The 27,792-nt window shown below is 39.1% G+C and overlaps 3 protein-coding genes across 8 annotated transcripts; 2 read left to right on the top strand and 1 right to left on the bottom strand.

Annotated features, from left to right (window-relative positions):
- Nucleotides 1-1,153: 1,153 nt before the first annotated feature.
- On the bottom strand, nt 1,154-4,038 carry anapc16 (anaphase promoting complex subunit 16). The gene is made up of 4 exons (XM_057357814.1): nt 3,926-4,038; nt 2,777-2,927; nt 1,921-1,995; nt 1,154-1,715 (listed from the first exon to the last, which is right to left on the bottom strand). The coding sequence occupies exons 2-4, from the start codon at nt 2,916-2,918 to the stop codon at nt 1,606-1,608; spliced, it is 327 nt and encodes a 108-aa protein (XP_057213797.1). The 5' UTR covers nt 2,919-2,927; nt 3,926-4,038; the 3' UTR covers nt 1,154-1,605.
- A 113-nt stretch (nt 4,039-4,151) lies between these two features.
- ascc1 (activating signal cointegrator 1 complex subunit 1) lies at nt 4,152-8,841 on the top strand. The gene is made up of 10 exons (XM_057357813.1): nt 4,152-4,263; nt 4,798-4,928; nt 5,011-5,110; nt 5,399-5,496; nt 5,889-6,067; nt 6,247-6,380; nt 6,459-6,578; nt 6,738-6,862; nt 7,467-7,540; nt 8,624-8,841. The coding sequence occupies exons 2-10, from the start codon at nt 4,808-4,810 to the stop codon at nt 8,738-8,740; spliced, it is 1,068 nt and encodes a 355-aa protein (XP_057213796.1). The 5' UTR covers nt 4,152-4,263; nt 4,798-4,807; the 3' UTR covers nt 8,741-8,841.
- LOC130568768 (testican-2-like) lies at nt 8,840-27,450 on the top strand. Of its 6 annotated transcripts, none has more exons than XM_057357811.1 (13): nt 8,840-9,081; nt 9,160-9,258; nt 9,774-9,896; nt 19,013-19,058; nt 20,530-20,544; nt 23,002-23,116; nt 23,358-23,463; nt 24,163-24,301; nt 24,490-24,597; nt 24,887-25,105; nt 25,404-25,466; nt 25,615-25,752; nt 25,884-27,450. In XM_057357811.1, the coding sequence occupies exons 3-13, from the start codon at nt 9,822-9,824 to the stop codon at nt 26,021-26,023; spliced, it is 1,164 nt and encodes a 387-aa protein (XP_057213794.1). In that variant the 5' UTR covers nt 8,840-9,081; nt 9,160-9,258; nt 9,774-9,821; the 3' UTR covers nt 26,024-27,450. The 6 variants fall into 6 exon arrangements, with proteins under 6 accessions (XP_057213794.1, XP_057213793.1, XP_057213789.1 ...); XM_057357810.1 differs by having other exon boundaries at nt 8,842-9,081; nt 9,160-9,281; XM_057357806.1 differs by lacking the exons at nt 8,840-9,081; nt 9,160-9,258 and having other exon boundaries at nt 9,299-9,896.
- Nucleotides 27,451-27,792: the final 342 nt, after the last annotated feature.

Here is a 27,792-nt window from a genome sequence, read left to right as displayed (position 1 = left end):
TTCAGCCCATGTGAGCGTTGGACAAACAGTTCTTATTCTGACTGTGGGAGAAACCGCACGAAAAACAAAGACACGTGTGCTACGTACAGGAACAAAACATACTGTACTCACTTCATTTACATATGGACTACTTATACATTTTAGGCCCCAAAAAAAACAACACTTCCTTTGGCTTTCAACAAGATCTTGTCACAAAACGAAAGCTGTAAGACAGAGTTGTAAAGTTTCTGTGTACTTCTGTTAAAGCGAAGTATGTTTGCACAGTGAGTACATGCACGAGGACAAAATATTATCACACCTTTAAAAAAAAATACTTTACTTTCTCCAACTATATACATAATACTTGTACTTTTCAATACTTTACTGAATCACACTGACAATGGTGATAAATACAACTCATGAGAACCTGATAAGAAAATAAAAAAGAAACAATATTGTCATAATCTGGAAGATTCGTTTTTTTTTTTTTTTTATGTAAAATGAAATGCTAAAGTGTGCTGCTGTGGCATTAGGACCCTGCAGATTGTGTGAAGGGTTAGAAACGCCCTTTTGAGGAACACAGAGTGGAAGATTATCATCGCAGCGAGAACAGAACGTCCAGAACTTTTATCCTTGAACATCTCTGCTGCTGCTGGAGAGTGATAAACATCCTTTCTGAACATCTAAACATCACACCGAAGGACCTTCAAGCAACAAACAAGACTCACATCACATCACACTTTCTTTCATTTTAAAATGTGCCATTTTACAAAGTTTCTACTAAGTAACATAAACTTTTATTTTCCCTCTTTTCAGCTCAAGCTTCTGTCTCGAGAGTGTTTTGGTGAAGTGGTATTTAGGTCATTTGGTAGGCTTGTTGTTGTTGTATGGGAGGAGGTTTAAGTGGAGGACAAAGAATGCTGGTTCTTCTACCCCAGCACAGCTGCTGTCCACCCCCCCACACTCTGTACTTCTGCATTTCCTCACAGCGCAGGAGCAGGCGTGAAGCGCGTCTGCTTACTCTGGTGTTTGCAAACCTTTCATGTTTCATATGTGCACACATACGGCACAACTGACTGAAATATTTACATGCTTATTTCGCCCACCTCACCGTTATAAAAATACACTTACAAAAAAAGAACAAGCAAAAGGAAATGATTCACTTAAAAAAAAGTCAGGTCAAGTCCATTTATTTATAGAGCACAACTTTAACACAACCGTCGTTGATCCAAAGTGCTTTACAATAAAAGGTTAGAAAAAGCAACAGAGATCGAAATTGAAAAAGGAAAAAAATATATATAAAGTCAACATAAAATAAAAATAGGTATATATACACAAAACAAGTTTGTAACCAATGTGTCCTCTGCAATGCGAGGTATTTTTAGTAAAACAGGGTACTATAGACAATAGAAGGCAAACGGAGACAGCTGTGATTTTATGATGATTAAAAAAACTTTTATTGTACACAAGTTAAACAAACATTCAACCAAACACATGATCAAATTTTTTTTTATTTTTTACATACGCTAGTGCAGGACATGATATCTACAGTCTACATGGCAAAGACCTCTAATTAATCAGTTTAAGACAAAACAAATAAAATAGGAGTGTGTCTGAATGTAGATGTTATGAGGTTGTGAATCCCAGGAGCTGCTCGATGGGTTTATATTTCCACTCATCTGCGTCCAACTGCTCCACCAGCCCAGCTAAACGCTCCATACGAGAAACCTGCTGATCTGAGATCACACACACACACATCACCGACCTTCACATGTTTAAGTATATCTGATCCTAGATCAGTGACCAAGAACAACTATGCGAGTCCCAGTGATTTCTTATTAAATGTATGAATGTTGAAACGTTTTAGTGAGACATCTGGGTATTCAATTATACATTTACTCTGTGATGCATTGACTGCTCAAAACATTTTTTTCATCTTACCATGTTTAACCTGCTTCAGCGTGGATGCAACTTGATAGCTGAACACAGACTCGCATAAAAATCTATCGGATCCATCTGGGGAACATTCACATGAATTAAACAGATGCTGATGCCAATAAGACTGGAAGTTTAAAAACTATAGTTCGGGTTTTTTTAAAAATCAGAAAAATAATTGCTTAAGCCTCAGAACATGTCCTGTAACCAACTCCTGACACTAAAGATTTGTGAGATGTATAAATAATGTATAAAATCCATTTATAGAAATACACAGAGGTCACACACACAAACAGGCTGTTGGTCAGTTCCGAGCAAATGTACTGTTTGTTTCTGCCGAGCACATTAAACTGTGTGTGTGCGTGTGTGCGTGAGAGAGAGAGAGAGAGAGAGAGAGAGAGAGAGAGAGAGAGAGAGAGAGAGAGAGAGGTTACTGTGGCCATTTGCCAGACACAGAATTACCCCCCTGCCCCAAGAGAGCTGGTGGGCAAATGACCCACAAACTGCTCTTATAATCAAGAAGATTTTAAAAACAAAAAGGCCATTACAAAAGCACATTAACTGGGGTTTGTTACAGCAGAAATATTTCTATAACAATTTACATAACAGGCTTATGTGCACCATGGCAACTGGTAAACCAGAAGGACAATTTTGGGTGTCATTTATGCAACATTAGGGCCATAAAAAACACTTTGCCTGCCTGCTATTGACAATACAGACAGTTCCACTCCAACACACATTTGTCCTACGCAAGTCAACCAACGGATGGGTTACTTATAGTTATAAGACCGGGAGAACGTATTTAAATTATTACAGACTTCACTAGACAAAAAGGGAAACTCAAAAGAGAAATTTAACACACCCTCCATCATCTCGCCAGCTCCCTTTGGGTAGGTGTACAGAACTTTCCTGGGCGGGATCAGCTCAGAAGCACTGAAGCCAGATCCGGTTACTGAACTGCTACTGACCCCCCCTGCTGATGAGGAGGATGAAGACGCCGCCATTCAGAATCTCTGCAGGACAAAGGACACATAAGTAAGGGATAAACCACGGCTAGGAGGAGGCGAAGTGCATTAAAATACTTTAATACACGGCAAGCTGTGGTTTATCCTGCTTATACCATGGTAATCGGATGTTTATAGAGTAATTTTTGACCAGACAGGTGAAAATGCCAGTTATTTTTGTCAGTTAAGTATAAATGTAATCAAACTGACTGGAACTACCTTCCAGCCAATCAGAATCAAGTTTTCAAACAGACCATGGTATAAACGCACAAATAAACCCACACGTTCTTCTGAGAGTCACTGGACAAAGCAGTAACTTCAAACTGTTTTTTAAAAGATAAAATAAATGCAGAAAAAAATACACATACAATTTAACTGAGCAATACACGGACACAAAACAGATGAAAAAAAATATGAAGGGTTGTAATACTACAGTTTGTCCACATCAGAGAAATGTATTTTATGTTATTGTATATATGTAAATTCATGACATCACATTATCCATGTCTTATATCCAAGATCTCTGAGATCCCAAACATCCCAGTCATGTTAAACTTCTCATGAATAACAACTTTAGCATGTTATATCTTAAACTAATATGATTGCATGCATGAAATATTACAAGGGTAAAGAAATACATTAAGTGAATGTCAATCGTGCAGATCAGCAATACAAGTCAAGTTAATGCTAGTGCGAAAACAGACATTTATCAACACAGAGCAATCAAGATCACAGAAATAAACTAAACGATTTGTAAATAATCTGAGGTGTATATAAAATGAAAACTGCTTAAGGTTTAAAAAAGCAAATAGTAACGTTATGTAGTTAAAGAACAACAACTGCATAAACAGCACCGATAACCTATTGGACAAAGCAATCCTCAAAACACACAAAACAGCGCATACCGTGACACATTATAACCATCACACACTTCAGAACAGTTTTCGAAGCAAAATATAAAGCAGTAATCAAACAATAAAGTAAAATCGTGTTATATTTTGAATCACCTAAAGCGCCACAGTCGATGTTTCTTCTGCTTGTTTGTTGACGTCTGTTTAACACGGACGAGAGTTAGAGCGCCCCCCGAGGCAGAGGCGGAAACAACACACCAGTAGTACCACTTGTACCACTACAGGGCTACTTGGGCAACAGCCGGTATTTCATTTTTTTAAAGCTCTACTTTTTACACGACTGAGAGTAAGATTTACCACGTTTATGAAATATATATATTTTGGATAATATTTCTCACTTCAGCAGCGAAGCGGTGAAATGTGACGTTTAGTGTCACGTGATGAAGGCGGAAGCGAGCACCGAGTGAAAGCTCCACCACAAACTTCAGCTAAAGGTGGAATTTTAACACATGTGATTTTATTCTTTATTTAGTTAGTCATAATACGTTCCTGCTATGGTTTTACTTGTTCGAGGGTTCTAATATAATAAAATCCCGTGCGTGTTTTATTATCGATATCTAAGAGCATGGTTAGAAACATATTCGCCACATGCTAATACATGTTTTGTATGTTTTCATTATGATTCAAGTTCGTGAAAAAATGATCTGCTCTGTAAATTTAACCATAAACTATTGTGATGTTACAGTAATTTACATTTACATTACAGAAAGTGAAGGGTTTGCAAACACAATGACTTACTACCATGTCCATACAGATTCCAGACTGATCATTTTAACAATAAAAAGAGAATTAAATGATTTAGTTTGAATGAAAACCTTGGTTGGGTAATGAAATCAAAGAATAAAAATGTTCCATGGGTGCATTTTGGTTTCTGTGTTGCTGCTTCTTGATTTAATATACTTGTTATATTTAACACTTGTTTGTGATTATGGTATTTATTATTCCTGCTCTTGCTCTTCCTCCTCCAGTATTTTGTTGATGATGGATGTCTTACGGCCGGTACTCATTAACATCAACGGGAGAATTTACAGAAAAAATCCTATTCAAGAGGAAGATTATGAAGAAGAAGAGGAAGAAGATTATTCATACTCACAAACAGGTCTGTGCTTTTGAGTGCTGATCAATTTCATTACCATACATGTAGATATAATCTAATATCGTTGATTTGTTTATTTCACCAGCCGTTGAGCAGTGTCTGGATGAACCCTGTGATGCTCACGTCATAGAACAGACAGAGAAAGGCTTCCGCTGTGCCATAGACGTGCCAAGTGTCCTTTATAAGTTCGTTTTCTATTTTGAATGGAATATTTTGCTCTCAGACATTTGAGTCTGATTTGATAGATCTAGAGCTCAACAATAGAGATGATGTTTTGAACATTGTTCCAAGTAAGGTGAAGGTAATGTTATTTAACACATTGATGATGTTTAAATAATTTCGGAAGCGTGGCTTAGAATCGTGAGGTGACAATTAAATTGACATTTGAAAAAGTTGTAACCTAACATCTTTAGGTTAACATCAATTTAAATAATACACATTTTTAGGTACCTTGCTTTCTGGTGTTTTTTCAGGTATATTATCGGAAAGAAAGGAGAGACAAGGAAGCGTCTGGAATCAGAGACGAAAACTTCGATCAGTATACCCAAACAGGGTGTAGAGGGACAAATCGGTAAGAATGAAAAATGAGAGATAAAGGGATGATTAAATGACTTCATCAAATTCCCTTGCATTGCAAAATGGACGCGAGTGTTATCTGGGACCTGAGACTGTTTGACTTTAACCAGTAGGCAACCGCCTGGAAGGTTTTAATAACGCCCCAGCAACCGCATAGAAACATTCTGAAAACCTCTCAGACCCTCTTAGCAACCCCCCAGGCCGTACGGGCACGTCCTCCTCACATTTCACTGCAGGTTGTTCGTAAACACATTGAGAGACTGACGCTTGGCTGCGTTGGCATGAGGTAGCCTGCAACTAAAATATTCCTGCATGAAAGTAAAGGCTCTTCAGGGCTCAGAATGTTCTAGTAACAGGATGTTCTTCAGTACTGTGTGTTGTGTTTAGTGGTCACAGGTGCGCAGCGGGCCGCTGTGGTCTCCGCTGTAACACGCGTTGAGGTTTTGATTGACAGCTTTCGAAGGAAGCAGCCGTTCACCCACTTTCTGTCTTTGGCACTGAATCATCCTCGGGTGCAGGAGGGGTTTGTGCGCTTCAGCGAGGAGGTGCTGGAACGCTGCCGACAGGTCTGTTTCAACACAAACATCAAAATGAACTCGCTTTTGTGTTTTCATACATTTTGTTCCTCCTTCAAATTCGAAACCCGTAAACCGGTAGTTCTCTTCATTCTCGGGTCTCAAAATACTAGTTTACAGAAGGATTTTTCTGAAATGTCTGTGGAGTAGCTCTTGTGTTGTGCTCGCAGGACGCTGGGGTGGAGGGCAGTATTTTTCAGAACCCGGCTAAACTCCACCTCACCATCGGTACTCTGGTCCTGCTGAACGAACAGGAAGTGACACGTGCGAGCGAGCTGCTTCAACAGTGTCAAGAGACCATCAGGTGTGTGTGAAAGAACATGACACACGGATGTTTCTTTATAGTGATGGCGTTTTGATGTGAGGGATGATGTGTGTGCAGAGACATCACAGAAGGAAAAGCTCTTGCTGTTGAGGTCAGAGGAATCGAGTACATGAACGACGACCCATCCATGGTGGACGTTCTCTATGCGAAAGTATCCGCGAAAGACGGATCAAAGAAGTAAGATTCAGTTCATCTCCTGCTGGAGACACAGACGAGTGACACTTGGTTTTTGTTTCATGGCAAACCCGTACCACCTTCTCTCTTTTCTGGAACACATAAGATGATGTCCAGAAGATGTTTATGTTTGTTAGTGACACAGTTTGTGTGTGTTTGTAGACTGCAGCAGATAGCCGACAGGCTGGTGGAGTGTTTCGTGTCAGCTGGTCTGATGGAACGCGAGTGGGATCAAGTAAAGATTCACGGCACAGTGATGAACACCCTCTTCCGGAAAGATCCGTCAGGTGAGGCCGACCCACAGAAAGTGTGTTTCCCAGACACATTCACACACACCAACATCATACATGTGTATTTATAAAATCACAATAGATGTTCTAGAAACCCTTAAACATCTGTTGTGATATTTAGTAGTACATGCATTCTCAACACGGCTTTCGTACCAAACATCATCTTGATCAGATGTTCTGAACGGAGCGGCGAGAGACCGGTCATCTCTAAAATCCAATAGCGGTCGGTCACACAGATGATAAGCTGATCTGATGTCACACATCGTCAGGAATTCCAGTTTTCACCTCCTGCACACACACAAAGGCTTCGTTCAGATGGTTTTCTGGAAGAAGGCCAGACTCTGCCATGTTTGTGTTTCTGTCTATAGGACACGCTGTGGAGATGTTCAGGAATTCTGTTGAAATGGGACGGCCGTTTGGTTTGTGTGGATGTGTTGACGTCCTGCCGGCAGTGCGCTGGGCTGTTTTCTATTTGGCAGCCGTGGAATGTTGTTCACGTCACTAAATGCCGCTGGTTCCATGTAAACGGAACGTGTCCGTCGCGGTTTTATTATTTAAGAGTGTTGTGAAGTTCAGTATGTTGTTTGTGTGTTGCTTTCAGCTGAGGCTAAAAGAACTCAAGGGAAACTGAATGGTAAAGATCGTGAAGCTTTTGATGCAAGAAACATCTTAAAGGTGAGAAACAGCGCACAAGATGAGTTCCACTAAAACACTACAATATTCAGGATTTTAAACAGTTCCAAATAATACCATGGCATTGACCGCTCTTATATAAAGTGTAACAGGTATCTGTTTCTGGTATATGTCCTGTGCGATTCTTTGTAAGACATTAATGATATTGGTAATGAAATGTAAAGGGAGTGTATCTACTTCCTCCCGGTGGCAGTCACAGGAACTGCACATTAACTGCAAACACTTGTTGAGTATATTTAAGATCCCTGACAGATGCAATGAGTTTAATGTCAAGATGATAATATTTATGAAACGGTGCATGTGAACCTCATTCAGATGTTCTAAATTCACTGTGAACCACAGCTTTATGGCTTTATACCTATTGCTTTACATACCCCAAACCTGTAGACATTTAAAGCAAGTCACTGTTTGGCAGAAACGTGAGCATGTCAGGATGTCGAGGAGCACTTTAAGGGGCAGTTTGCCAGACAGGGCTCAAGACTAGTCCCAGACTAATTGAAATGTTAAAGGTCTTGATCGAAAACTACGACCACTGACATATCTTAAAAAAGATCATTGCCATTGCTTTGTCTCGAGATGCACACCAGTAATGTTTTCTGAAAGGTATGTTTTTTTAAAACAACTTAAAAATGAACTGAGGCCTAGTCCTGGCGTAAACTAATCCCTGTCCGGGAAACTGCCCCTAAATGTTTGACTAAATTTAGTTTGCATTACAAACTAAAGATTGCTTGTTTTTCTGGCCAGAAAAAGCTACGTCTGGTTTCTCTGAATTTAAGTTTGCTATAAATGTTGACATTTTTCTAGGAATCTGTTCTGGATGTGGATGTTTTTCTAAGATTTTTATTTAGTATTGACCAACAGTTTAATGACAATTTAGACACAAAAAACAGTAGAGCACAGCCGAGTGTGTATGACAGTTTCTCATTGTGTCTGTGTCTGCTGTTATTTTTAAACCGGTCACTTCTGTATATATCTATATGTATATATCTGTATACATTTTACTCTGAATAATATTTAGCATAACTAAACATCTCTCTCTCTCTCCCTCTGTGTGTGTGTTTGCAGGAGTTTGGCGAGTTTTATTTTGGAGCGTTTGATCTGAAGTGTGTTCATCTGTCTCAGAGATTCTCCACAGACTGTACGGGATATTATTCCTCTGCAGGACAAATCACATTCACCTGATGGAAACATTACACACACTAAATACACTTCTCTGCAAAACTAAACGTATACACAAAACATATATAATATGAATATTTAAATAATAAACTTTTTTTCCTGAACTGACTATAGTTAACCTTTTGTTCTGTCTAAATGTATTGAGGAATGTTTTCTAAAATATGTTTACAGACACCTTGTGCCACGAGTTACACTTTTACTGTGAACATATTAATGAGTTCATGAATGATTGGTATTTTTAAGGACTGATGTGTCAGAAATTTGGCCAGTTGAAATGTCTTTGCTCATATCTCTGTTATTTTCTAGTGCGGATTCTGCTGTCAGTGGGTACCACAGTTTTTTAAGTAACTATTGAATTTAAAGTAAATATTGTGTTGAAAAAAGACAAAACAATCGTGCGCGCTAAGTTGCTGGAAATTCAGTCTTCAGGTTGATTTGTGGAGTCGGTCATTTGAATGCTGCAGTTTCAGCTGTGAGGCTCTGGGTGGCGCTGTGGACACGAGTCTGACGTTGTGTAGCAGGTGTGACAATTTAGAAATATAAGGTATTTATTAATGCATATTTCACTTTTCTTTTTGACTAATAGCACGTTAAGTTAAATGTAGTGATAACAAACGTACCGTATTACATTGTTTTTTTTTATATGATTCCAAAGAAATCCCATCGTTTTTTGATATAAAATAGAGACTAAACCCAGAACCATCATGCACCCGTTTAAAAAAATTCTCATGTTGGCTAAATAAAACTAATTGATAATTGAATTGAAAAAAATATTTGAGCTGTGAGCAGATTTGTCTACACCGCAGTATTAGACAGAGTTTAATCAATATCAGCATTAATCGAGACCAGTCACCGGTGGACGCGCACGGATGCTGCTGACGTCACGAGCGCGCTCATTCTCTTCTTCAGTTCGTCGTTACGCGTCGGTCAGTTGAGCAGAGATCAGACGCTGGTGTCGGACCTGTGTTGCGGTTGTCGGTCAGATCGGATAACGATGATGAGGTTGATGGTGATAAAAGGTTTGTTCGCTCTGCAGCTGCTGCTCGTGACTGTGGTGAGCGCGAGAGACGCGCGTGGTAATGTTATGCGTGATGAAGAGTGGCTGTCCAGCGTCCATCAGTACCGCCGCACCGTCAGCCACTGGAACCGTTTCAAAGACGTGAGTTCACACCCACATTTACATTCAACACACCTTATGAAAACCATTTTTACCCTCTACAAAGTGTTTTTAACCTTAAATATAGTCAATATTAAGATATATCACAGTATTTATGACCATTTATCAATCACTATATTAAATAGTAGAGAATACTGTGGTATAATTATTCTAATATTATACATTGTGTTAGAGTTTACTACAGTTAATTATAGTATAGACGGTTTCATCTTCACATAAACAAACGTTACTGTGACCCCCCCCCCCGACTTAACTTCCGGTACACATTCACAAACAATAGAGCGCCTGTAGATTATTTCTGATAACAATCAAAAGAAACCGAGAAGAAGCGTTAATTGGCTAAACTTGTCCCTCCAATATTTTGAGTTTAGACTGCGATACCAAGCTTAACCGCTAGATGTCAGTGAACCATACGGTTTCTTTAATGCGACTGAACTACAGGACCGATTCAACATTTAATAAAATGAACATACAACACAATTCAACAAATCGTTTATTTAATACAATTATTATACAGTAAAATAATAATGTAAATTAATATTAACATTAATTAAATAAAAAATAAATAGTTATATTATTAGCCACTAGCCAAACACAAACCGGAAGTTAACTGGGGGTCGCGCGCGCGTGCGTCCGATGAAACGGTCTGCAGTAATAAATCTGCAGTATTTTTACATGTGTGAGTGTGTGAAGGTGCTCACCTGTGTCGCACCCGTCACACCTGGAGAAAGAAATGTGATTTTATTGATGTGTATTTATTTACACCAGCCTGAACTGTCACAGGTAACCAATATTCAAGACATGAATCAGTCAAATGAAAGGGTTTGTCATGATTAACTCACCTGTGATGCTGTTTCAATTTTTTTTGCTGTTTACCATGAAACACATCTGAGCAATCTTCACATAACTATTAAAACCCACTAGGGCTTTAAAGAAACACAATAAAAGTCCAGTCTTGCAGCTGTATTGTTCAGAAAATAATGAGAGAATTTTCACTTTTGCGTTACCTTTTCTTGTATACCTGTAAACAATCTGTGTGTTTTCGTGGTGCGTGCTCAGAGAAGCTTTTTATTCATAAAGGTGCATTTATATTATTAACAGATGAATATTTATTGAGTTCTTTCATACAGAAAAAGAGTTCTCACAGCACAGAGAGAGAGAGCGAGAGAGAGCGAGAGAGAGCGAGAGAGAGCGAGAGAGAGACGACAGCTGATCCCGGCGGTCCTCCTGTCAGCACGACTTTGTGCTTCAGACACTGATGTGCTGACTTTAGTGTTGAGTCAGAGACACTCTTGGGAAACGTCAGAAGAACTGATCAGGTGTCTGTGCGAAGTTGTTTAAAAACACTTTCTGAAAACGTGCGATGTGTATCTATTGAAAAGTTTCAGTGTTAGAGAGTGGATGATTCTGTGCGGTCGCACACATATGAGTTCGATTCATGAAACACAGATTCAGTGAAGGAACCATCCCAGATAGCACAATTCATCTGGTTTACGTCTATTTGACGTCTGCATTTACATCTGCAAGACATCTGCAATACGTAGTTTGCTCATCTGCAATACGTCTCGGAGACGTCTGAACGTCTGTAATACATCTGCTAAAGATCTGGAGATCTGCTGCGTAAAAACATCTGCTAAACATCTTAGAAAGAGCTGTTGTACATCCATTCTAAATCATAAACATCTTACAGACATCTTCTAGATGTCTATATGACGTCTGACAGCAGACATCTCCGAGACGTATTGCAGATGAGCAAACAATGTATTGTAGATGTCAAATAGACGTAAGCCAGATGTATGTGTGCTATCAGGGATCTGATTCATAATTTAACTCATGTGTAAAGTGTTTTGTGTTACGGTTAGGAAAAGTAAAAGCCTGTTTTTAGGTGTCAGTCACAGTAGCTTTGCTTGTCGGTTGTTTTGTGCGACTCTGTGTGTGTGTTTTTGTGTGAGAGAGGCTCACGGCCGCATGATGACTCGGGTGTGTTGTTGACACAGGTGTGGTGTTGTTTGCATTTGTGAACATTCTCTTGTTTCCTGAAGAGGACGTTGAACCGATGATACATGCACACATGTAGTCGTGTTTATTCAAACGTGTGTGTGTGTGTGTGTGTGCGGCTGAGAGGCAGGTGGTCTTCAGGAGAGAAGAGCAGCGATGTGATTGGTTGGCTGGATAGGTTTTTTGTTCCATCCTATATCAAGTCATTTATTTATTTTAATTCTGTCGTGTGCATTGCTTCGACACGTCAACATGATGTGAAAAATTGCTCTCTTTACTTTTATAATACCTGTCCGGATCTTGTTCTATATTAATTCATGGGTGCAGAAAATGTCCTTCGTATTCTTTGAGAAACGTATTAACAATGTCCAGTGAACACAAATGATATAAATGTTAATGCCGTGTCATCACAGGATGGATGTGAGAGGACACATGTGTTGAGGGTGAAGATGACACGTTCTGTTTTACAGGCCGCAAAATATTTAATTGATAGTTTTAACTTATTCATTCACAAAGGATGTTGTGAAAATAACCATTGGTTGATATTTGTGTTATTAATACGAGTGACGTTTGTGTGTGGATCATCATCAGTGCACAGATATTCATCACTCCTCATGCTTGACTGATGTGTGTCTTCTGTCAGCAGATTTATTTCATTCTGCTGAAATCTCATTATATAAGGAACAATCGTTATCTGACATCTACATCAGTTCTGTGATGGATCTAAAACACACTGATTTCCAAACAACGTGTCATTCTTGTAAGTCGCTTTAAATCACTTAAATATAAATGTAAAGACGATTAATCGAAAATGAATCATAATCGTCAATTTTGGCCTTCTACAATTACAAAAACTCAATTATCGACGTAAAACGATTATTGTGCCGCATTCCATTTTGCAAGGATCCTCTCAGAACACTCAGCTGTGCTATTTCTGGTGGAAATTAAATACAACACAAAATGTACGTCTGTACTCTCAAGTCAGAATTTCATAATCTTTAGGAAATACACACACACAAACAGGTTGCTTTTAAGAAATTCAGATCCTACGATCTGTCAAATGGCAGAGGATGGTCTTGTGGTTGTTATGGCAACCGTAGGGATGTTGAGTCTCGAGCACAGCTGGCGGGATGATCAGAAGCATCTCAGGTGAATGTACAGACAGAGTTTACAGTACGGTGCTAACCGACATAAAGTCAAGAACACTTTCTGTAAGAAACCTAACATCTTGTGCGATGCTTTGAAGGATTTGACGTTTGATTGTAAATCTCTCGGCTGATCTGAGTGACATCGACACCACGTCATCCACATATAACACATCACATCATCTGATCTCAGGTCAGCGTGCTCTAGACTGAGGTACTGGGACACTTCATGTGGTTGTATAACAGTGTTGTGTCATCTTGTGTTGAGATCCGAGCGGTCCGAAGAATTCCTGGAAGATGCACACCAGACGCTTTGAAATAAAAAGAATACAGAGAACGTCTTTGTTCTCAGTTCACCGACGGGTCTCCTGCAGACTTCACCAGAGACTTGTTTTGCAGATGAAAGTTTAGGTTTGAAGATGTTGTGAATGAAGTCTTAAATCATGCGTGTAAGTGAGGGTACTGGGTTTGAAACGCTCGCCTGCTGCTGTTGGCAGTGGCACACTTACTGTCACACAACCACAACCATTTTTTCAACGCCAGGTTACTTTGACTATTTACTTCGAAATCTTAATGGTTATAATATTCTAACCTTGAGGTAAATAACTACAGAAGCACGTGGAGAAGCCACCAATCAGAAGCAAGAGAGGTGACAGCCAATCAGATCAGAGTGAGTGGAGAGAATAAACTTGATTATTAATAGATGATTCATGGTTTGTTTCAATTTGAAACTTTCACATAAATGGACTTCAAGGACAACGATAGCTGCGTTCCATTTCACCGTAAGTGGACTGCGAAGTGGACTTTATAGGGTATTCTGCCATCTTAAGTGAGATTGTGGAGAGGGAAAATCTCCCGACTACCATTGCGTGCCACATCACGAGTCAGAAAAGCAACAGAAAGTTTTTATTTATTTTTCTCTTTGTTTAATCAGTTTGTTTTTGTAAATTGAGAATTTCATATTCAAGTTATCAATATGTTATTACACGGCTCATTTGAATGCTTGATTCTGATTGGCCAGTCGCAACATTCCAAGTGTTGCTATTTTCAAATGTTTATATGACATTATATTTACAAATGATTCAACCGATTTGCCTGTTCGTGACGTTTGAATGTCGTTTCTTATTTTAAAACCGAAACTTAACGGCTTTTCCACGCAGAAGGTCTGCATTCGGTAAAAATGAGCTAATAAAATATTTCAAATTCACATTTCATGTCCAGTTTTTTCTCATGTGGCAAGTAGGCGTGTAATAAGCGGGATAATGTACAAGCAGCCGGCTGTTATCACAGAAATAAACCCTTCAGTGAGACACTAGACCCTCCGCTTCACGTCCATCACACTGGAGGGGATTATTTCTGCCATAACAAGCGGCTGCCTGGACATTATCACTTACATATGATGTGTATTGATGTTATAATTAAAAAAAGTAAATAAAAAAATTCACGTTTGCGTGTTGTTCATTGTGAAAGTTTTTAATGATTTTAAATTGCATTAAATACTATGGTTTGCTTCACGTTGTTTAGCGGTTAAATCCCGTTTTGAAGCATTGTTATTATACCTTCACACCCGAGATGAATGCGTTTATGTTTGTATTTATGTTTTATTCTGCACTTAAAATAGAGTTGACGTATGCGTGTGAATGCTGCTGTTATTATACAAACTAATGTAAAAGCGGTGAGAAGCAGTCGTTCCTTCTGTCATTATTTTGCACTATTTAAGTGACCTTACTGCTGCACAAGGGAAAAAAGCTCACCAGATGAGAATTGACAAAGCTGCAGCGGTCAAAGAAATACAAACTTTAACAAAACGTTATGATTATATTGATTAGACACATGAAGTCATTTTTATTTCTTTTAAATTTAAAAGTAAAGTACATAACAATATTTATTTTTTGTTATTATAATCTGCGCAGCCCTGCCGTTGCATTCCAAATGAGCGATTACTGTCAGCGAAGTCCACTTCAACGGATGTCGCGGCTCAGGGAGTAGGGAGCAGTGAACACTGCGTAGGAAGGGTGGAACCCGATGAATTGGAACGCAGCTAATGAGAGTGAAGTGTCTCATGGACTGGATGTGAAGTCACAGATTCATGTGTGTGTTTTTAGTGAGAATTTAGAAGAATTTCGACAGAATGTTCTTGAAAGAGGCGTGATGCTTTCTAGAGTCATGTGTGTGGTTTTGGATGAAGCTGGAACTGAATGAAATCAGGCGGCTGGCAGCAGAAGACTGAAGTCCATTTATTCAACCCACATGATAAGTGAAGTGACCTTTTAGTCAGATATGGTGACCCATACCCGAAATGTGACCTCTGCTTTTAACCCATCCAGAGAGTAGTGAACACACGCACAGCAAGTGGTGACCACACGTACCCCCGGAGCAGTGGGCAGCTATCACTGCAGCGCCCGGGGAGCAGGTAGGGGTCAGGTGCCTTGCTCAAGGGCCCCTCAGTCGTTAAGAAGTGTGAGTTTGTGAGTTTGGATGAAACCCACGAGGAGTCAGACGCGCTCATGTGTCTATGATCTGAAGAGGTTTTTACTTTGATGAAATGAATCATTCCTCTGCCTTCTTACAATGACTGCTCTCTTTTGAAGAGAAAATAATCCCACTACTACCGGTTCAGCTGTGAGAGCATAACTCATCATATCTTTAGTGCAGATGCTTATGTAGGGATCATTAGATTATGGAATAGAAAGAAGCTGTAGAGAAAATGTGCTTTTCTCCCAGAATAAAAAGCTGAACATGTTCCTCGAGGGAGAAGCGTTTGGTGTGGAATAGTGTTGAGAGGTCACAGGCTGACAGGCCGAGGCTCTTCTGTGGCTTTAAGAGTGACATGATGCTGTATTTTCAGTGCCAAAGCAATCTGTGGATGCTGCGTTGTCTAGACGTCTTTCATTTAGAAAGCGACAGGGTTATCATGTCAATCGACCGTCACCGTGTCAATCATCTGATGACTCTTATGGGCAGTGATGTTTTATGTGTTCGTCCTCTTTCCGTTGTCTTTGAGCATATTGCATGAAAGTTCTGTACTGACATGACATGTTTATGTCATGTTTTCTTTATATTGTAGTTTAGTTGTAGTTGGGTTAAACATCTGGGCTGTTGATGTCATTCAGTCTGTCCTTATTTTAGTGAAGAGTGCAGATCAGACAGAAGACACACATAGATGTCAGAGTTATGCATGTGTGCACACTTTGAAGTATGCTGATTTTATGAGAAGTACATTTGAACAGATCTTCTCTGTAGGATTCACTCCAGGAGCTCAACTGCATTTTAATGAGAAAAGAGCTGAAGTTCTGTCTCTCTGTGTCTGCTGACATGTGCTCGGTTCTGTCTGATTCACTGTCTGATTTTGTGCGTGTTTCACTGTATGTTTCATGGTCTGATTCAGTGAAGGATTCAGTGTCTGCTTTACTGTCTGATTCAGTGTCTTATTCTTTGTATTTTTCACTGTCTGATTCAGTGAATGATTCACTGTCTGATTCAGTGAATGATTTAATGTCTGTTTCACTGTCTGATTTAATGTCTGTTTCAGTGAATGATTCACTGTCTGATTCAGTGAATGATTTAATGTCTGTTTCACTGTCTGATTTAATGTCTGTTTCAGTGAATGATTCACTGTCTGATTCAGTGAATGATTCACTGTCTGATTCAGTGAATGATTCACTTTCGATTCATTGAATGATTTAATGTCTGTTTCACTGTCTGATTTAATGTCTGTTTCAGTGAATGATTCACTGTCTGATTCATTGAATGATTTAATGTCTGTTTCACTGTCTGATTTAATGTCTGTTTCAGTGAATGATTCACTGTCTGATTCAGTGAATGATTCACTGTCTGATTCAGTGAATGATTTAATGTCTGTTTCACTGTCTGATTTAATGTCTGTTTCAGTGAATGATTCACTCTCTGATTCAGTGAATGATTCACTGTGTGCTTCACTGTCTGATTCACTCTCTGATTCACTGTGTGCTTCACTGTCTGATTCACTCTCTGATTCACTGTGTGTTTCACTCTCTGATTCAGTGTCTGTTTCAGTGTGTTTCACTGTCTGATTCAGTGTCTGATTCACTGTGTGTTTCACTGTCTGATTCAGTGTCTGCTTCACTGTGTGTTTCACTCTCTGATTCAGTGTCTGCTTCACTGTGTGTTTCACTCTCTGATTCAGTGTCTGCTTCACTGTCTGATTCACTCTCTGATTCACTCTCTGATTCACTGTGTGTTTCACTCTCTGATTCAGTGTCTGTTTCACTGTGTTTCACTGTCTGATTCAGTGTCTGATTCACTGTGTGTTTCACTGTCTGATTCAGTGTCTGCTTCACTGTGTGTTTCACTGTCTGATTCAGTGTCTGCTTCACTGTGTGTTTCACTCTCTGATTCAGTGTCTGCTTCACTGTCTGATTCACTCTCTGATTCACTCTCTGATTCACTGTGTGTTTCACTCTCTGATTCAGTGTCTGTTTCACTGTGTTTCACTGTCTGATTCAGTGTCTGATTCACTGTGTGTTTCACTGTCTGATTCCGTGTCTGCTTCACTGTGTGTTTCACTCTCTGATTCAGTGTCTGATTCACTCTCTGATTCAGTGTCTGCTTCACTGTCTGATTCACTCTCTGATTCACTCTCTGATTCACTGTGTGTTTCACTCTCTGATTCAGTGTCTGTTTCACTGTGTTTCACTGTCTGATTCAGTGTCTGATTCACTGTGTGTTTCACTGTCTGATTCCGTGTCTGCTTCACTGTGTGTTTCACTCTCTGATTCAGTGTCTGATTCACTCTCTGATTCAGTGTCTGCTTCACTGTCTGATTCACTCTCTGATTCACTCTCTGATTCACTGTGTGTTTCACTCTCTGATTCAGTGTCTGTTTCACTGTGTTTCACTGTCTGATTCAGTGTCTGATTCACTGTGTGTTTCACTGTCTGATTCCGTGTCTGCTTCACTGTGTGTTTCACTCTCTGATTCAGTGTCTGATTCACTCTCTGATTCAGTGTCTGCTTCACTGTCTGATTCACTCTCTGATTCACTCTCTGATTCACTGTGTGTTTCACTCTCTGATTCAGTGTCTGTTTCACTGTGTTTCACTGTCTGATTCAGTGTCTGATTCACTGTGTGTTTCACTGTCTGATTCAGTGTCTGCTTCACTGTGTGTTTCACTCTCTGATTCAGTGTCTGCTTCACTGTCTGATTCACTGTGTGTTTCACTGTCTGATTCAGTGTCAGATTTACTGTCTGATCTTCTTTTATATCAGAATCTGTCAGTGATAGATGGAGTCTATTCTGAAAACTCCATCCATTGCCTTTCTACACCACATGAACTCTATTTAGTTTATTATTTGTCTGCTGTGTTTCTTGTCTCTTTAATTTGATTCGATGTACAGAAGACACATTGTAGAATATACAGAACAGACAAATGAAAAATTCATTCAGAGCTGTGACTATATGGAACAGAGAAACAGACTGAAGATGAAATCCATTTTTATTTCATATTGACGTGGCTTAGTTGCATAGAGAGAGATGAGCATATACATGTTTGTGTCAACACACAATAAAGTCATTAATCTTCAGCTGTGAAGAGAATGTAAAGTTGTGTGTTGTGTGATGAATCTCTTCTGTCATTCATGGAGACGTTTCTAATTTCATGTCTTATTTTCTCTCTCTCCGTCTCGTCCTGCTGAAGGAGGTTGAGGTTAGTGTCTTAAATGTTTCATGATTCTTTTCAATTCAATAACATTTGAAGTGTCAGCACATTTACAACCTCCTGATTCATATCACGATATATTCACCAAATCTCTCTTCAGTTTGGACATCAGAGATACAGTAAATGTGCAGTGTAATTGAGAGATTTTTGGAACACACAGACATGATCATTATGAACTGGCATAGGTACACATTACACTGAAATATATTGTGATAATCTGAATGAGATCATTCATTACAGTTTGTGATGTTTCTCATCAGGATGATTACATCCTAACACTGGAGGGTCCACATACATCTGATGAAAGTGAGTATCATCATCATCATCTCTCTCATTTACAGTAGAAAATGTCTGTTAACCTGGAAGAGAATGTTATTGCTCAAATGTTTCTCGTTCATAGCCGAGGAGATTTGATGGGGTTCTCGGTTGTGTCTCATTTAAGTATCAACTTAGTCTCGGATGTTTGTCTTCGGAGAAATCAAAACAGGATCAAGCGAGAGTGTAATTGTTGAGACACATGAAGAGTCTGGAGGTGTAAAATGAATGTAAAATCATCTGGATTCAAGTAAATTTAATGAGAAATGTTTGAGTTGATATTGAGATCTTCAATAATATTGACTTTTGATGCAGACGAGACGAATCTGAGCTCAGTTTGTGTTCTTTATGTTATTCTATTTAGATGCTTAAAGCTCCCGTTCACCGTCATTACAGTCAGGAACTGAGTTTCAGATGGCTGTGCATCACTGAATTCAGTAACAGCCTGTGGTCATGAGCTAAATTTAAGGTTATTGTCAGATTATAGGAAATGACACCATTATAGTAACGTTTAAAATCGAATCAATTTATATTACATACAGAAAAAATACAAACATGGCCACTCCATCTTTCCAAAATCTTCTGATCCGATCAGCTTCTGATGATTTTGTGAATCAGAAAGAGATATGAATAGCATCAGATTGAGATGGATGTGTTTCACAGAGGTAATGTCCTGTGAGAGACGCTTTTAGAGGACGCCGCAGAAACATAGGAAGAGTTTATTTCCAAAGTTATTTAAAATTGTTCTAAAATCACGCTCCTTTTCTGATTTCTTACGGCTTATATCAAAACAAACCAACTGCAGTTTGATTGATATTAATTGGAATGCACAATAAAAAACATGATTATTGAAAATGTTTTCAAACGGAGTTATCTCATTTTGGAAAGAAACTCTTCGTATGAAGCTTGTGAGGATGCCACAAATCACCGTGCAGAAAATTCCATCGCTCATGTTTCTATGGAAACACCTCCAGCGCAGCTCACAGCGCAGAAACACACACACTGATGTTACTCACATCACAGAGTTTTACTGTGGTAAACCCACGAGAGATTGGAGGAGTAAGAAAGAGACGGTTCTTTAAAGAATCTTTGACTGGATGGTTCTTCAATGGCATCGCTGTGAACAACCTTTGTTTATTTTAAGAGTGTTTATATGTGTACTGTACTGTATATATACTCATATATTAAATTCAACTTCATAGCACTTTTCACAGTGTTGTGTCGTCGCAAAGCAGCTTTACAGAAAATGTATAGTTCAGACAGTGTAGACATTAGAGAACGCATAGAATGGCGAGAATATTAAGAATCGTTGTTTCTCTTGCACTGCAGAGAATTGTTTATGGAGTAGATGAATTTATCAGAATCTCATCCGTGTTCTTGCCTGTAATGACACGTGTCTCTGTTTGTTCTGCCGTGTTTTTTGTTTGTATGTTTGTGCTCTTGTTGATCTGTTTACTATCAGACATTAAAACAGAGGGTAAATTCTCCGGTGGAACGCTGATTCTCGGCCAGAAGTTTATCCTCCTCTCGCTGTATTGAATTATACATCATTGGAGCCGAGACGGACGAAAGAGATTTAAGATTTCTGTTTTCCAGAAAACTGCCTGATGAGATTGTAAAAGCGGCCGTTAGAGCTGCATCCGGAGGAGAATTTGTGTGAATCTGACAAAAAATGTCAAAAACATCTCATTCCCTTAATGACAATTAATGTTTTGTGTACAGAAAACAAAGATATTTTAGTACGGTTATGTTTGTCATTTTCTTGAGACTTAAAGATTTAGTGCACCCAAAAATAGAAATTCTGTCATCGTTTGCTCACCCTCGTGTCATTTCATACCTGTATAAATTTGTTCCGATGAACACAGAGAAAGATATTTGGAAGAATGTTAGCAATTTTCAGTTCTGTGACATCATTAACTGCCGTAGTAGGAACATTTAAATGGTAGTCAATAGGGGTGTAACGATACACTCAGCTCAGGATTCGGTACATATCTCGATGCTGGGTTCACGATACCATACACATCTCCATATTTTGAACAAAATTAAAAATTCAAATAACATTTATTTTCAAAATATTAACAATTTCAGTAACTTATTTTGTTGCACATACAACTTAATAAAGAATTTTAACATTTTAAGGCTTAACTGAAATTAGAATTAAGATCACAGCAAATTTTGATTTAGTTTTAATCAATTTAGTCTTTTGATGTAAATGCAGTTTAATTTTAGTCATCCCAATTCATCATAGTTTTAGTCTATTTTTAGTCGACGAAATTGACATTATATTAGTCTACTAAAATCTATCTGGATTAACTCATTTAATTGGTGTAATACAAAGATTGAACTGTTTCGACATCATTTACTTTACCTTAGAATTAAATGAGACCAGGTCATTAGCTTTATTTGTCAGAAGAGTTGAGTAACTACTGGATATGTATTGTTGTGACACAGAGAATATTAGACCATGAGCGACATGTAGCAGTTCATTCAGTCTCTTTTTGACTCAATTGACTCGTTCGTTCAGTGAAGGGCGTGTTCATTCAGCACATTCAACCAATGAAACGCTCTGACAGAGCTCACGCTCGAGCGCTATTGGCTCGTGTCTCTGTGCGCTGTCTTTGCTTGAGACAGTAATGAACGAGAGAAATCTGTCAAAAAAACACATTACATGAACTGTATTACATTTCTTCAATCATGCAGATCACGTACTTGTTTTTATCATGTCATTGGATCTTTTAATCTACAGCACGACTCACTTCATCGCTTCTCTGATCGGAACAGCGCTGGTTTCTTTTGGCTTTATGTTCATATCACGTCACGCAGCAGCTCACGTCAGCGGATAAACGAACATTGGCATTTAAACACGTTTGTGCTCCTTTGTAATGAGTTTCGGGGTGACTCGCCTGCAGTCACGCTTCAAGTTTACTGTGTTTTACCGGCGACTGCGAAGGAAAATATGACGCTTTGTAAACCACGTGGAGACACAGATTGTGTCTCGTGCTTCTCTCTCTAGCGCATATGTGAGATAAACACACGTGACGCGTCTTGACCGCTCAACGAACACAATTAAACATGTAAAATATCCCCCTCTCTCTTCGATGCGCATCGTGACATTTTTGCATCGCGAAATATCGTAATACGAAGTATCGTTACACCCCTAGTAGTCAAAGGTGCCCCAGAACTGGTTGTGTTCCTAAATTCTTCAAAATATCTCATTTTGTGTTCAACAGAACAACAAAATATACACTTTTTTTCCTACTATGGTAGTGGTTGATGTCACAGAACTGAAAATGGCTAACATTCTTACAAAATTCTTTCTATGTGTTTAACGGAACAAAGAAATGTATACAGGTTTGAAACAACCTGAGGGTGAGTAAACGATGACAGAATTTTTATTTTTGGGTGAACTGTGCCTTTAAGCAGCCCAGATTCATCACTGCTGTAATACACAAAACTGTAGTCTTATTATTGTAATGAATGACATTTATTATTTACATTTGCCAAGTTCATTTTAAAGCACAATTGTAGCTAGTGAGTTGATTTAATTCATAGATTTTTGACATTCAATGATACATTGCAGATTGTAATGTGATTTATGGTTGGATTGTGAATCATTATCATGAGCGAGCGCGCGCGTGTGTGTTCATGTTTGTATATCCCGGTGGGGACCTAAACCTGAATACACACCAACACATGGGGACTCGTGTCACTGTGGGGACCAAAATTGAGGTCCTCATGGGCACAAAAGCTAATAAATTGTACAGAACAATATTTTTTAAAAATCTAAAACTTCAAAAAGTGTTCTATGATCTTTAGGTTTAGGGATAGGGTTAGGGATAGGGGATAGAATATACAGTTTGTACAGTATAAAAACATTACGCCTATGGACTGTCCCCACAGAGATAATAAACCAGACGTGTGTGTGTGTTTACAGGTGTGGACACAACTAAAGACCCATGTGTGAATGTCCGCTGCAGTGGTCATAAAGTGTGTGTGGCTCAGGGATATCAGAGAGCAATGTGTGTCCACCGCAAGAAACTCCAGCACAGGTCAGATTCATTCAATCATGTGCGTTTGTGTGTGTGTGAGATAGAGATCAGTTGTTGTGTAGACAGTTTCATCATTTAGCTTTGATAAATGAAATGTGTGAAAGATTACAGTGTGTTGTTGACCAGTGCTGTTTTTTGCGTCTCATTCATTCTTTCCAATTAGAAATAATTTGTAAATATGAATTGTAAGTTTTGATGGTTGAAATGAATGAAAGCCTGTTGGTTGTTGTGTTTGCTGTAGAATGAGACCGTCTGAACTGAAGCCTCATAGAAACAACTGTAAAGTCTGTTCGACGGCCTCTGCTGGACCTGTGTGTGGATCAGACGGACACAGTTATGCCTCACAGGTACACACACACACACGGTTGGTATTGGTCACGCACGCACACACACATGTTGGGTTTCCATGTTTTATGGGGACATTCCACAGACACAATGGTTTTTATACTGTACAAACTGTGTATCATATTCCCTCCCCCTAACCCTAACAATCACACACAACTGTCTGCTCTTTTACATTTTCACTAAAGTTCATTCTGTATGATTTATAAGCTTGTTTCCTCATGGGGACCAAAACATGTCCCCACAAGGACAAGGGTTTTGGATATTGCCATCTTTGTGGGGACATTTTGTCCCCGTACCGTAGGGTTTACCCTTCACACACGCGCACACACACACACACACACACTGCAGTAAGAACATCAAGACTATAGCTGGAAGCAGATCAAATATTTATAGAGGTGACTGCACAGAACAACCATTGCTCATTCAGAAAGGAGAGAGAGAGAGTTTAAGCTTTTAATTGTCTCTCTTATACACAAGGTCCAAATTAAAAACACTTCATGAATCAATACAGTCACCAGGAGGAGAGACTCCACACCACACACGCACACACATAGGCGTAATGATTTTTATACTGTACAAACTGTTATTTTATGCCCTAAACCTGAAGATCATAGAAAACATTTAGCATAATTGGATTTTCAAAAAATATTGGGGTGGAGTTTGAATCTTCAATAAATTCATTTCTCTCTCTCTCTGTTCAGTGTAAACTGGAGCAGCAGACATGTTTGTCTGGTAAAGGTGTGTCTGTACTGTGTTCTGGTTCATGTCCGTGTATCAGTGCTGGAGTTCATAAACCAGAACCTAAGATCAAGACTGAAACTTCAACTGAACCCAAACCAGGTGATCCAGTCTCTGAACACACCTAAAAATCATTTGCTCACTGATGGTCGTTCAGAACTATACTGCATGTCTTTTGTTGAACACTGAATTGTTGCGAAGATTTTCACACTGCTCTTTATGTGTTCAATGATAAGACGACATTGTTTACTGCTGTTGAATTTTTAAATTGTGTGATGGTGTGTGTCTAGAGGTGTGCACGGGTCAGGATTTGGCTGATCTGGGTGACAGACTCAGAGACTGGTTTCAGCTTCTTCATGGAAACTCAAAACAGAATCGACACAGAGGAACAGCCGCAGGTGAACACAACACAAACAAGCAATAACACAACACACTCATTAACACAACACATGCATTAACACAAACACACGCATTAACACAACACGCGCATTAACACAACACACACATTAACACAACACACGCATTAACACAAACACACGCATTAACACAACACGCGCATTAACACAACACACACATTAACACAACACACGCATTAACACACACATTAACACAAAACTAAACTTTAAAAAACATCAAATATCTGACTGCAGTACAGCGACACGCACACACACGTCTCTTCTGCTGCAGGGTTGGATTCGGGTCTGGTGGCCGGCTGTAAGGACTCCATCGGTTGGATGTTTACAAAATTGGACACCAGTAATGATCTGTTCCTGGATCATTCAGAGCTGGCCGCTATAAACCTGGAGAAATATGAGGTGTGCATCAGACCGTTCTTTAACTCCTGTGACTCGTACAGAGACGGTCGAGTGTCCACAGCCGAGTGGTGTCTGTGTTTCTGGAGAGAGAGTGAGTTTCATTCTCACATGACTTCTAACTCTGTTTTCACTGTATGCTAAATCTCGAAAGTTCATTTCTAAAATCCTCACATTCTGTTCGAGCAAAAGAATTTAGACATTGCCAAGCAAAACTGATAAAGCTTTACAAAGACGTGACTCCGCCGTTTGTTACAATGTATTATACTATCAATTTAGAAAAATGTTTCTTGGATTGTTTTAGTACTTGCAGTAGACAGTAACATGACAGATAATAAATAATAAATTGGTAGAAAGTGTAAAAATCTGAGTTTTTCTTTGTGTGTTTTCAGAACCTCCATGTTTGGCTGAATTTGAGAGGATTCAGATACAGGGGGCATCAAAAAGAAAACCAGGTAAACACGCACGCATGTGAAAAGGTAGTTTTACCTTCATAGCTTTGTTCAGATTTGTCAGGTTTTCTTACTTTTGGGTACAAATTTGTCCCCGAAATGAATGCACGCCAGTATTTACCCATGTGTGTGTGCGTGTCCGTGTGCACAGGTATGTATATCCCCGGCTGTGATGAAGATGGTTACTACAGGAAACTTCAGTGTGATCACAGTCGGGGTGAGTGCTGGTGTGTGGATCCACACGGAACAGAGGCCACCGGGTCGCGTATCCATGGAAACCCAGATTGCGGTAAGCGAGTTTTAAGATGGGTTTGGCTTTACAGATTTCACTGTTCAGCAGGTGTCCTTTAACCCCACAGTAAAAACACTCATCCTTCTAAAGCTTCTGACCACTGAACGAAGCGTGTCTCTGTGCTGTAGATGAGCTGGTGAGCTCTGGAGATTTCAGCAGTGGTGTCGGATGGGAGGATGAAGAGGAGAAAGAGATGGAGGAGAATGGAGAGGAGGAAGAGGAGGAGGAGGAGGCAGGGGAGACTGATGATGCTGGATACATCTGGTAAAACATCATCATCACCATCTTCACATGAAACCCCACAGCCACACCTTCGACTTTCTTCAGTTTAAATCAAATTTCAGTGTCGCTCATTCCTGACCGGTGTCTGTGTCAGAACTCTACATCTGTCTGCTGGAGTTTCAGAGCTCATGACGAAAGCGATGGATCCATTTCTGCTCAGGATGGTTTAGCAGCACGTCTGAGGATCTGTCGACAGACACGTACAGTGCTTTATCATTAACACAGGGTATTATGTTGTATTTGAGCTACATTACATGAACTTGATCTTAAAGGAAAATAAACCTGGTTTGTAGAGTATTGCAGTGAGTTTAAACGCAGATCACACAGATTCATCCTGTGCTCAGTTCTAGAACAGCTTCATTGTATATTTACACGGCAGCTCTAGAAACAAAACATGTACATATCAATGCTCAATATCACAAAAGATGAATGATCATATTTTAGTCATTTCAGAAAGTTTTTGTTTGTTTGATTCTGATTAGAAGGGATACTTCACCCAAAACTGAACATTCTGTCTTCATTTCCTCGCCTTCCAGTTGTTCCAGATGTGTATAAATGTCTTTGTTCTGATGAACCCAGAGAAAGATATTCAGAAGAATGCTTCTAACCAGACAGATCTTTCCCCCCAGTAGGAAAAAATACTTTAATCATTTAGTTTGTTCTGTTGAACACAAAAGAAGATATTTAGAAGAATGTAGGACAGCAAACAGTTCTGGGGCACTTTTGACTCACTGTATTTTTCCTACTATGGGAGTCAATGGGGGGCAAAATCTGTCTGGTTAGAAGCATTCTTACAAATATCTTTCTGTGGGTTCATCAGAACAAAGACATTTATACACATTTGGAACAACTGGAAGGTGAGGAAATGAAGACAGAATGTTCAGTTTTGGGTGAAGTATCACTTTAAATATAATATTTGGTTTTATGTAGCGAACACAGACGCGTGTTAGAAACTGTGAAGCATCATCAGCGATCTTAAAACACTGCGTGTGATTTATCATCATGAAACACAGACGAGCAGTTCAAATGTAATGATTTCACATCTCATTCTGCTTTTTAATTTAGAACCTTTAGGAATTCTGGAGTGACTCCAGTTTCTTGAATGTAAACGCGATGTTTTACATGAATGAGCATTTGCTGAACGTTTGGAGAAATTTCCTCTCTTGTTTTTCTAACAAAAAAGTCAAATGTTATGATTTTGGCGATTATGTCAATGTTTTTGGTTCTCTGAATAGTTTTGTTTGAGTATTGCATGATAGTTGACGGCAGAAAGCTTTTCTTGTTTTGTTCTTTTCTGTAAAATAAACTTAATCCTTCAGATGTCTCAGAGTAGATGTGTAATGTGGGCAGGATCAGCTCTTGTAGGGCAAAATGTGTCCCCTGAATCTGTTAAATAAAAGATTAGAAGTATTGAAAGCCTCTTTCTCATCCGTCTGTGTGTTGGTGTGTTTTCTCTTGCCAGACATCTGAACCGGAACTGAGGTCAGAATGAAATAGAATACTAGTCTACTTAATATTGTAGTATGCTAAATTATAGTCACATGACCTCTACATTGCATGCTTTTAATATAACCAATACAACAATTTTGTGTAAAATTGGCCTGAATTCTGGCAGACCCATCAAACTACAGCTATGTTCACATCAGCATACTTACAATCTCAGTATGTCATTATAAACAGTATGCAAATGTTCTGTATGCTGCTGAGAATGAGTTGAGTGACAGTCTCAATCTCTTTTTATCATGTCATTGAACT

Source organism: Triplophysa rosa, linkage group LG18 (assembly GCF_024868665.1).
Source record: "Triplophysa rosa linkage group LG18, Trosa_1v2, whole genome shotgun sequence".
In the NCBI taxonomy this organism is placed as follows: domain Eukaryota; kingdom Metazoa; phylum Chordata; class Actinopteri; order Cypriniformes; family Nemacheilidae; genus Triplophysa; species Triplophysa rosa.
The sequence above is the reverse complement of the archived record's forward strand: the minus strand, read 5'-3'. Positions and strand labels throughout refer to the sequence as shown.